Source organism: Canis lupus, chromosome 14 (genome assembly GCF_011100685.1).
Source record: "Canis lupus familiaris isolate Mischka breed German Shepherd chromosome 14, alternate assembly UU_Cfam_GSD_1.0, whole genome shotgun sequence".
NCBI lineage: Eukaryota > Metazoa > Chordata > Mammalia > Carnivora > Canidae > Canis > Canis lupus.
The window spans coordinates 22,593,795-22,605,129 of NC_049235.1; the positions used below are offsets into that span (position 1 = coordinate 22,593,795).

At 42.4% G+C, this 11,335-nt stretch overlaps 1 protein-coding gene across 4 annotated transcripts; it reads left to right on the top strand.

Annotated features, from left to right (window-relative positions):
- The first annotated feature begins 222 nt into the window (after positions 1-222).
- On the top strand, positions 223-8,402 carry TAC1 (tachykinin precursor 1). Of its 4 annotated transcripts, XM_038556884.1 has the most exons (7): positions 223-343; positions 750-890; positions 1,922-2,018; positions 2,492-2,536; positions 3,057-3,080; positions 4,659-4,712; positions 7,822-8,402. In XM_038556884.1, the coding sequence occupies exons 2-7, from the start codon at positions 768-770 to the stop codon at positions 7,869-7,871; spliced, it is 393 nt and encodes a 130-aa protein (XP_038412812.1). In that variant the 5' UTR covers positions 223-343; positions 750-767; the 3' UTR covers positions 7,872-8,402. The 4 variants fall into 4 exon arrangements, with proteins under 4 accessions (XP_038412812.1, XP_038412814.1, XP_038412813.1 ...); XM_038556886.1 differs by lacking the exon at positions 4,659-4,712; XM_038556885.1 differs by lacking the exon at positions 2,492-2,536.
- Positions 8,403-11,335: the final 2,933 nt, after the last annotated feature.

Below are 11,335 nucleotides of genomic sequence, written 5' to 3' on the forward strand. Positions count from 1 at the left end.
GATGGCGAGAGCTTGGCTTTTCCTAAAATTGCGTCATTTCGAACCCGATTGGGTCCAGATGTTTCGGGCACCGACGGGTTACCGTCTCGGAAACTCTCGATCAGACGCAAGCAAAGGAGAAGAGGCGGGTAATTAAATATTGAGCAGAAAGTCGCGTGGGGAGCGAGTCACGTGGTCCCCGAGGCTCGTCGAGCGTCGGATAAATACCGCGCGGCACGGAGCCGCCGAAGGAGCGCGCAGCCGCTGCCGCCGCCACCGCCTCCCCCGCCGCGGCAGCCTAAGGGCCGAGCGCCCCGCGTGCGCCCCGAGCAGCCCGAGGAACCCCGCCGGCCCGCCCGCCGCAGTAAGTGCCCGCGCCGCGCCGCGCCGCGCTGCGCTCCCAGGTGGCGGCTGGCGGCGCTGGAGGGGCCCCCGGGGCGGGGGGCACAGCGGGGACGCGGGTGCCCCAAACGCCAGCGTCCCTCTGTTTTCCACCTGCAGGGAGAGCCTCCCGGCCTGGAGGTGCGGATCGGAGGGTCGGGGACTGAGGGAGTTGGGACCGAGGGAGAAGGGGATTTGAGAAACGCTGGGGCGTGATTCTCTTTCCTAAACGGTACACGGGGTGCTGTAGGGTCCCCCACCCCACCCCGCCCCGTTAGGCTTTTTATCTTGGTTCAGCCGGCCCTGACTTGCGTTGTGGGACCAAAAATCATACCGCAACTCTTGGAGCGCCTTCTCCAATATTTCTCCCCCGGCCTCTTCTTCCCCAGTCCTCCCAGGAATCCAACATGAAAATCCTCGTGGCCTTGGCCGTCTTTTTTCTCGTGTCCACTCAGCTGTTTGCAGAAGAAATCGGAGCCAACGATGATCTGAATTACTGGTCCGACTGGTCCGACAGCGACCAGATCAAGGTGAGACCCTGCCCCTAGCCGGCCCGCGCCGCTCTTCCCGGCCTCGGGAGCTGTCACCGCCCCCGCGATAGCGCTCCAGTGAGCCTGGCAGGCCGGGCGACCGCGACCGCGACCGCGACCGAGACCGCGACCGCGACCGCGACCGCAGGCGGGGAGGAGCGCGGGGAGGAGCGCGGGGAGCGGGACGGAGTGTGAAGGAGCGCCGCGCCCTGGGTCCCCGCACGAGCTCCGTGCGCGCGATCCAAGTTTCCTCCCGGGGACTGCACCGTCGGGTCTCGGGAACTCCTGGAGGAACGATGCCCTCCTTGGTGAGCCCGGGGTCCCCCCAGGACTGGAAACCTCCCGAGGCTGCATCCCGGGGTAACGGGGATTTATTTCGACCCGGGCATTTGGAAACGCAGGGCAGGGGCAGAAGGGGGCGCGCCGGACCCCGGGAGACGCAGGGGCAAAGGGCGAGCTGCTGGGGGCTTCGAGCGGCGAGGCGGGTGGGAGCTGACTTCCTGCTTGGACTTTTATTACCGACTCGAGGACGGAGCTGCAAGTTCTCCTTCATTGGGCTCGCGGGCTGTTGGTGCAAGGGAGCGCCCCGAGGGAACAGAGTCGCGCGGTGCAGGTCGCCGGCAAAGCGTTGTCATCCCTTCCCCGCCGCCGACACACACGTGTGTGCACTCAGGGCGGCCAGGCGTCCCCAGAGCCGGCGCCAGAATCGGGAGAACGGCAGGTGGCCGCGCGGCAGCGGAGTGGGGGGCTCCGGGCTCTGCCAGGAGCGGGGCGCGGGCTGCTCACCGCGGGGGCGGGGCTCGGGGGAGGGGCGGCGCGGGGACCCGAGTTCCGCGGGGGGGGCGAGGTAGGGAGCTCCCGCGCTGGGACCCCACCGACCCCCGCCTGGGGAAGCCCGGCCTCCTGCGGCGCCACCGCCCGCCTCCGAGCTTCGCCCCGGGCTGGCGCGCACCGCTGCAACGACTCGGGGTCGCCCCGGGGCCGCGCGCTGGCTGCCGACACCCGCGTTTGTCTGTGCGTCTGTCCCGCAGGAGGAGCTGCCCGAGCCCTTTGAGCATCTCCTGCAGAGAATCGCCCGGAGACCCAAGCCTCAGCAGTTCTTCGGATTAATGGGCAAACGGGATGCTGGTGAGATGGGCGGCCAACCCCCTCCGTGTCTCTGAGCCACCCTCCCGGGCTCCTGGCTCCTAGAGCGTCCTAGCGCGCCCAGTCTCTCCTGCCCTTTGAGGAGAAATTTCCACGCTAAAATGGATACATCCCCGGGGAGCGACTCTGGCCCTCACCCTGCTAACACACGCACAGGCCCTCGGACGCAGGGAGAGGTCCTGAGAGTGACCCAGATCAAGAACAGGAAGCAGCCTTAGCTGAGGGCCCCCTTGACAGAAGACCCAGCTGCCGGAGGGGAGGCGCGGGGCCTCCAGGGGTAGTAGTCAGAATGGTCCAAGTGCCAGTGGAAACCGGTTGGAGACCTTTGGGGTTAGATTAGATTTCGATCAGATGGAGCTCCCTAATGTCTCCTGATAGAAATAGTCAATTTCCTTGAATTTATCACACCATCGGTGGAATGTGTAAATAGTTACTGTCGATTCATCTTTTGTCAGATTCCTCAATTGAAAAACAAGTGGCCCTGTTAAAAGCTCTTTATGGTAAACATTTCTATAAATCTTTATTTTACTATTGTGAATGTACATATAGGAAACGTAAAGAAAGTCTTTTATGGGCTCAAATACAGATTCTTGATAATGCCTGTTTAGTAAAGGTATAGATTTGTATCCCTCTTTCCTGAGTGTCAAATGGTGGTCCAGCTTGGAGATGTGTTTCTTTTTTTGTTTTGTTTTGTTTTGTTTTGTTTTTAAGTGAGAAAACAGGTGTTGTGGCCTAACAGTTATTATTGTTAGGCCTCGGGGGTCTCATAGTCCTGGGTTTGAATCTGTGGCCCATAGAAGGCACTTAAAAATATTCCTTTTGGTTGCTATTTTGTTTTTATCATTAATAATTTGGTTAGCATTTATGGTATATTCTGCTATATTCCTCAGGATAGTACATGAATGGGAAATATTACATGTTTTAAAAATCAACTTATTTTATAATTCTCTTCTAAAAATATAATGTAGCATTTTAAAACAAATCTACTGCCTTTGCTAACTTTCCCTTTCTTTCTTCTAGGACATGGCCAGATCTCTCATAAAAGTAAGTTTCAAATTATTTTGACATTTACCAAATGCAAATGTAAATTAGATCGAATTTCATTTTATAGCTTATCTTCTGTTATAATTTAGGACTTAATATTTTCAATTAAGACAGTGTAAGAATGGAGGAAACTTCTATTAATTACATCCAGAGCATGATTTTTTTAAAGCTCTGTTTTAAAGGGATGCATTATGTTAAAAATCCTTTAATTCCTTGCTAAACTGTTGCTGAATTCCTGACCCACAAAAAGTGTGAGATAATAAATATTTGTTGTCATTTTGAGCTGCTAAAAAAAAAGAGAGAGCCAGAAGAAATCTTTTAACTCCTATAAATTACCTCTTTTAGATAAGAATTTCAGTCCAGGGATAAAAATCCACCACAGATTCCTCTCCCTTTTCACCCCTCACCATCTCCTACCTCCCACCACTTCTGCAAAAACAAAAACAAAACAAAACAAAAACTAAGCATTTATAGGCATCTCTTCACATTTCAGTATGCCAAATCTCATGATGATATCATGTATTAGGGTAACCCAGCAGCCGATTAAGAGGATTGAGTGAATGAGTAGAGAATCCATAGTAAGGGTTAAAGATAAATAGAAATGCAGTTTTTTTTTTTTTTTTTTTTTTGAAATGCAGTTTTTTGATTCCATAATTGAATGGGGACCCTCAATCTATCAAAGCACAAGGAAATATTCCTTAGGGCAGTAGAGATGACAGAGTTATGGCACTTGATGTTTATTAGATCTGTTTCCCAGTTAATGGAACTGGAATTGACAGGAAGTCCCATGGGTCCATCTTAATCATACACATTTACCCCAGTGTCCTCCCCCAACTCCACTTTTGGTTCACTGGTTGGCAGAGGAGGTCACATTGGGACAACAGTCTTTTTCTCAAGTAATACAGTATAAACCAAGAGACCTTTCCCCACAAGAATTGAAATAGTAACTTTCCTCAAAGGCTTCACCTTTGAAGATAAATCTAATTCATATTTACATTCTAAAGATTTGAATTTCAAGGGAATTATATATAGCAAAATTCTATGTAATGAAAATAAATGCACTCCTTTAATGTCAAAATTAACACACTTTTCCAGAAGTATTTTTTAAAATCCAGTGTAATAAAAAATAGTGACCTTCTAGAAGTTTATAATCATCAGGTGCAGGGATCTGACTTAACTAAGGTTTAGTTCCTGAGCAATACAACATAGTAACATGAGGACATACACTTGGATATTTCTGTCACACATGTGAAATTGACCCCCTAAACCCAAAACTAACTTAAAAAGCCACAATATTTAAAACATTATATATACAAACAGATAAAATGTAATGTGCACAAAGTATACTTGCTAATATGTAGATATAGAATGACGGAAAGTGCTTTCATTGTATTGTTTTATGTCATTTGTAAGACTTACTAGAAATCTTCATTTCTTCAGGCTCACCAAAACTTGAAATGGTTATATATTTATTATATAGGCATATATTTGAAAGCTTGCTTTTCTTCAGTACTAGTTATAACAGTTTATTTCCTCGAAGATATACATATTAAAATACCCCTAAATGTATTTTTCCAGGGCATAAAACAGATTCCTTTGTTGGACTAATGGGCAAAAGAGCTTTAAATTCTGGTATGTATAAAACCATGACTGAAAATAGACAGTATCTGAAATCTATTATTTTCTTTCTAAGACATAGTTTTCAAAGTACTAAAAAGGAATGATAAATTTAAAATGAGTACTTATGGTAAAAAAAAAAAAATCTAATTGCAATAAATAAATCCAAGAATGGATTTATAGCTGACTAAGCTAATCTCACCCAGGATGCATCTTATTTTCTCAAAGTACCAGCCTTATCACAGTCTGCCATGTTTAATCATTACCTCACCTGAATCCTTAGGCTAGTCTAATATTCTTCCCCATACATTTGTTACATAAGCCACACTTAACGTTCCTGAACTAAGTGGGGAAGGGTATATGGGAAATAAGACCAATTTCACTTAATACCAAGGTAATTCAAAAGGCTTATAAGACATTATGTCTGGCAGTCTTCCCGCACAAAAGTAAACAAACAAAACTAGCAAATGTATTTATACTTTATGAAATTATAGAAGCTCAAGCTCGAAACATCCTGATGGATGTTTGAGAGTATGAGAGTAACACAGTCCACTCTAGTGCTTTCAAAAAGGAGCACAATGAAGTCACCTTGGGGATTATAATCTGTTCTGGCTGTAAAACCCTCACAGAGAAGGGATGCCACAATCCTCATAACCCATCTTAATCCTGAACAAGTCTTTCCCTTGACATAAAGCATATTTCCTTTCCTCTCTGCAGTTCCTATCTTCTGTGTAAATGCCACATACATATATCTGAAAACCCATTCATCACACCATTTTCAAGGTTAAATAAACACTTTATCATTTTCAGAGACTGATTCTTTTGTAAAGCACATTCAGGCCTTTATAGTGATTAGTTAGATTCCTTAGGAACCAGAGCTATTCAGACTCTCCTTATTTTACCTTAAGTGAAAACAGAATTATAGTATTATTCAAGCAATTAATTAGAAAGTAACCAGTTGCCTTAGCCATTCAGAATATTTCAAGTTTCTAGAAAATCTGTAACTAAGAAATGTTAGCTTAATTATCTGGAAAATTCATGCAAAAATGATATATTTTACCATTGGTTCCCTACCTTCCAAATTTAGACACTACGTTTGTATTTCTTTTTCAGTAATTTGGGGGCTGTTCAAGTTTAATTTTTTTTTCAAATTTGAATTTTAAAGATGTTACCAGTGTGCCTCATGAAAAACTTTCAATTATTTTATTAACATAATATTATCCTCTACTTTTTGAAAAAGGAATGTAAATTTAAACCACACTGGTTTGTGGTAGAAATGTACACTAGTCCTTATATAACTCTTCTTGATAATCATATTAGTCATCAGCTTTTTATTTCCAGAATTGATACAGGTCTCAGAACATGGCTAACTTTACAAATAATATAGATAATGTGCAATTTATACAGACTAAATGCTCTTAAATGTGTGCAAGGTAAAAATGTAATTATAGATAAATAGAATTACTATAATGAATTAGAATCCATTTATGACTAAATCTTCACTCCTCCATTTTAAGAAAATATGAAAGGAAAAATGAGCAAAAAATTAATATACACTCAATCAGATCTTTTCACTTGATCAGCTGAGGCAAGGTTACCATTGTGTTCTACAGCTATCTGATTCTTACCATTTTGTGGTCACAGACCTCTTTGATGGTCTGAGAAATCTAGAAACCTGCTTTGTAGAGAAACCCCCATTAGCTTTTAAACACAAAAATTTGCATATGGTTTCAGAGGGTTCAAGGACCAAATACAATACTCTCCTTCCTGTGAAGAGGATGTTTTGTTCCAGCTAACACTCACCAATCTCTGGTTACTTTACATCACCATTCACCTCACTTCTCTGAGGAGTAGAACATGTAACCTAAAGTTTGTCAGGAACTGAACTTGTGCTAGGTATCCTCCTAATACAAACAAATCAGGATGAGAAATAGACTGTTTCCTTCCTTGAGAACTTCCCAGTTTGGGGCTCAAACTGTTTTACCCTGGAAGCGCAAAGGTGATTGGCATGAAGCATTCAGCTTATTGTGAACCCAGTGCTGGATGCCAACAAGGGCGGCTGCGCAGTGGAGAAAACGGAGAGGTCACCCTACAGCCCTCACCTACCTCCTCTTTCAACGGATCTTTCACACTGAGCTAGGATCCCTACAGATCCTCCACTGTTCTTTCTACAGTTTTTGTTTAAATTCAGTATTTTACACAGGACATACTGAATTTTAAAAAGCAGCATAGTTTCACTAAAATGTCAATCTAAGTGTATAAGTTAACTAAAATGATGAATAATAGACTCAAGTATTCTGATCACAGCAGTCTGAGCCTTATCCTTTCATGGTTACAGACGTCTTTGAAATTGAATATAATATAATATAATATAATATAATATAATATAATATAATATATTAATACTGTGCCTTTTTTCTAGCCTAGCTAGTCAAAGTACTTAAATTACTTGCTAGCTATATGTTAAATACTTTGGGAGGCAGTGGTTAATCTTTTCACAGGCCATTAGAGTGCTGGGAGGTAAGTTACACTGTTGTATGTGGATAGCAGAATTGCCCTACTGTCAATGAAGTTGTTTTTAGTTTCAAAGACAGTCCGTCATTGGAATATATCCACAAGACACCAGTATGTACTCCCATAACAGGAATCATCAGATTTCTATGAAGAGCCAGATAGCAAACATTTTGGATTTTGTGAGCCGTGCAGTCTCTGTAGCAACCATTTGGCCTGTAGTTTGTTGACTCTGTCCTAGAATCAGAGTCTCATATTTTGCTTTCATCCTACTACTATTCCTATTCCTATCATCCTTTCTATAAATCTCCATGGGGGTGTCTGCCACTGCTCGAGAATGTTGTGGAGAATTAAGATTGGAGCTGTGCTGTGGGGGCACCAAGCATATGGCAGATGGCATGAGTAACCAAGCATTCTGTCGTTAGATCACTTCCAATCAGGACAGAGACTGAGGCAAGGTTGGAGGATGTGCAAAGAAAACTCTTAGAAATACTTCAATGAAAGGGGAAAAAGTCATTCATGAGTTTTTAATACATTACTGTGTGTCTTGAAGTTTATTTAGCTCTCTCAGTGAATCATCTTAAAAAACCCTCTGCCTTCTCTTTGTTCTCAGTGGCTTATGAAAGGAGCGCAATGCAGAATTATGAAAGAAGACGCAAATAAACCACCTCATGTGTAATTTATTGAGCTTCGTGTGTGTCACTGGCCAATGAAAGGTAAAATGAGACATGCACCATGAGGAATAATTATTTATTTAATAATAATTGTTTTGAGTGGAAAACTCAAAAAACTGTTTATTTTTCATATTGTGCCAATACGTGCTGTGAAAGTCTGTTATAATTCTAATATGACTCCCTCAGATGTAGAAATCAGTGGTCATTTCTCAACAAAGCACAGTGTTCAGTGAAACTGAAATATATTCTTCAAAGAAAGAAATCATCTTCGTTTCTTGGAAGCAGTCACATCAGCCACTGCTGAAGGAGAGGGAACACAGATAGGCTTGTGCTTCATCTGTTTTCATGGTGGAAATGTACTAAGATTTGATATCAGACTGTATCCCTGCAGCATGTTTCATGTGTTATGACTTATATAGAGATGTTTTAAAAATTTTAATGTGATTCTAAGATCTTCACTTCATTGTATAATGTGTTGTGATAGTTAACATTTTAAATAAAAGAAAAAATATCTTGAGAATTGCGTTTTATTCTTTCATTAATATTTCTGTCGAACCAGCACACTTTCTTTTAGTAGGTGAAATATATTCAAAGCCATTTTGGCTGCTCAGTAGTGAAACATAAAGCTTCTAAATTTCTCTTTCTTGAAGTAAATGACAACAATATAATCCCAGTTCCTCTCTCTCTCTCTCATACACACAAATACAGCTTTTTTGGGGGTTAGGGGGGTAAGGCTCAGTCATTTGGCATGAGATCATTCATGAGGAAAACAATTACACTTTGGAGTCCAAAGAGCAGTGGATAAGTCCTGTTGATGCATGCCCATGATTTCCTTTTACAGATAGGAAAATGATATGTCCTAAAGATGCATTCCACTGGTTATTTCCTTGTGGGATAAAACATTAGCCCACTACCATTTAAGCCCTGCTTGGAGCCCAGGTATAAATTCACCAGAGTGTGATTCACAGTAGAATTAAGACACCAAACTCACCTAAAAGATGATATAGACAGATGGAGTCTGACTGATAATAGCGCATCACTCCCCCATAACAAAGACAAGAGCACCTTTCTAGCATTTCTAAGGAGGCCTGTGAATTGCTAAGGCCCATTATTCTCTCCAGCTGAAGCATGTGCATCAGGAATAAACACAGAACAATCAGGGGGAAGCTCTTGTGTATTTGTTTAAGGGGAAGGATTGATAAGTATCCTTGAAACTGTTTTCAGATTGCACAGAGGATGTGGAATATTGACAAGTAGTACAAAGACTCAGGACGAGCATTGTTGGTGAACTAAAACTCCATGAATTTAGCCTGGATTGGTGACTATTGTTGACCAAGAGTTTGATCAATATTGCTGATCAATGGTTAAAGCCATTCTGGGACAGAAGAACTAAAGCATATAAAACCTTTATATTTTTAAATAAATAATTTGTTTTAAAGAAACTCTAACAGGGGTGCCTGACTGCCTCAGTTGGAAGAGTAAGTGATTCTCGGTCTTGGGGTTGTAAGTTTGAGCCCCACATTGGATACAGAGATTACTTAAATAAATAAACTTAGGGATCCCTGGGTGGCGCAGCGGTTTGGCGCCTGCATTTGGCACAGGGCGCGATCCTGGAGACCTGGGATCGAATCCCACGTCGGGCTCCCAGTGCATGGAGCCTGCTTCTCCCTCTGCCTGTGTCTCTGCCTCTCTCTCTCTATTTGTGTGTGACTATCATAAAAAAAAAAAAATTAAAAAAAATAAATAAACTTAAAAAGAAAATCCTTAATCTCATTTCCTTGTTACACAGTACATTGAAATATTACAAATTATAAATGACAAGCAAAATGGAGATCAGAGTCATCTAGAGCTCCACTCCCAAATAGTAATGTTTAATGCCCTATTTAAGAATAAGTGCAAAAAAAAAATAAGTGCAATATATAAATTATATAAATTAATAATTATATAAATTATGTAATTAATAATTATACAAATTAATAAGAGATTCTAATGTGAGAATGTGAGAGGAGTCAGTATTAGAGATTATTAGGGGGAAATAGAACAAATTAATATCTGACAATGAGATTGATTAAGCAAACTGGCAGATTGATACAATTGAATATTATGCCGTCATTTAAAATGACGTGTTTGGGCAGCCCAAGTGGCTCAGCAGTGTAGCGCCGCCTTCAGCCCAGGGCATGATCTTGGAGACCCGGGATCGAGTCCCACGTCAGGCTCCCTGCATGGAGCCTGCTTCTCCCTCTGCCTGTGTCTCTGACTCTCTCTCTCTCTCTCTCTCTCTCTCTCTCTCTCTGTATATTCTCATGAATAAATAAAATCTTTTTTAAAAATAAAATGACGTGTTTAGTGACATAGAACAACATATATGGTATATTTTTAGGCACAAAGCAATATTCCTGCAGTATATATACATATATATTTCTGCATAGATGTTATATCAAGAAGAAACAATGTAATGGATGCGTGTGGGGTTCAGAGTCAAACTGCATGGGTTGGAATTCTGGCTACTTCACTTGAATGGGATGTGATGAAGGGGAAGTCACTTAATTTCTTTCTGCCTTATTATCCTCATCAGTAAAATTGGATTAATCATAGGATCCACCACCGTTAAACACTACTCTGCACAGTGGATAGTATCCACTATGGAGCTGGGCTGGGGATTGTGGAACATGATACCTGTAAAGCTTGGAACACAGTCTCCAGCACACAGCAAGTATTCAGTGAATGTTACCTATTGCCATTGCTAGCTACTCTCCCAAATGCCAGTGAGAAAATTAGCAGTTTTTTAGCAAATGAAATATTTTTTAATAGGCACACTGAAGCAGCAACAGCATGGGGTCGTTTTTATATAGCTGCTACACAGATTAAATCCAGGGTTGTATCACAAACTGCTGTGCTCTGTGCTGTTCACTGCTGCACCAGATAGTTCCCTTGGCCCCTTCTGTCTCTGAGATTCTATAAATCTCTGCAGCATGATCTCACAGTGCTGCATAAAGACCTGTATCAGCGAGACTTCATTCATGCCTACTTCCCCTCCAGGCCCAGAAAGCCAGCAACAGCGTCAATAAGGAAAAGGAGAGGAACTTCTTGACGTGTGTACTCATGAAATATTTACTATTATTTCCCCTCTGTTGCACAATTCCTTTAACAAAAATAAGTTTTCTTCACCTTCATTTTTTCTTAAATATTTTATTCTGGTATGAAACAGCAAAAAGATGAATCTATATAATTAAGTTACCTAAATACTTTATTGCTTTGGGTTTTTTGTCTATTTTCTGGTTTTGCTTTCTCTGGGTTAAGGATGATGGCAAAAACAAATTACACTCAAGCTGAGTAGACAGATTGTAGAGAAGCCAGCAATGGAAGGTGGGTCTCTAGGCTGGCACCCTTGGGAGCCATTTCTAGCCCTAGGCGTGAAGGATCAAGATGAGGAATTGAGGGTCTCAGTGTGCA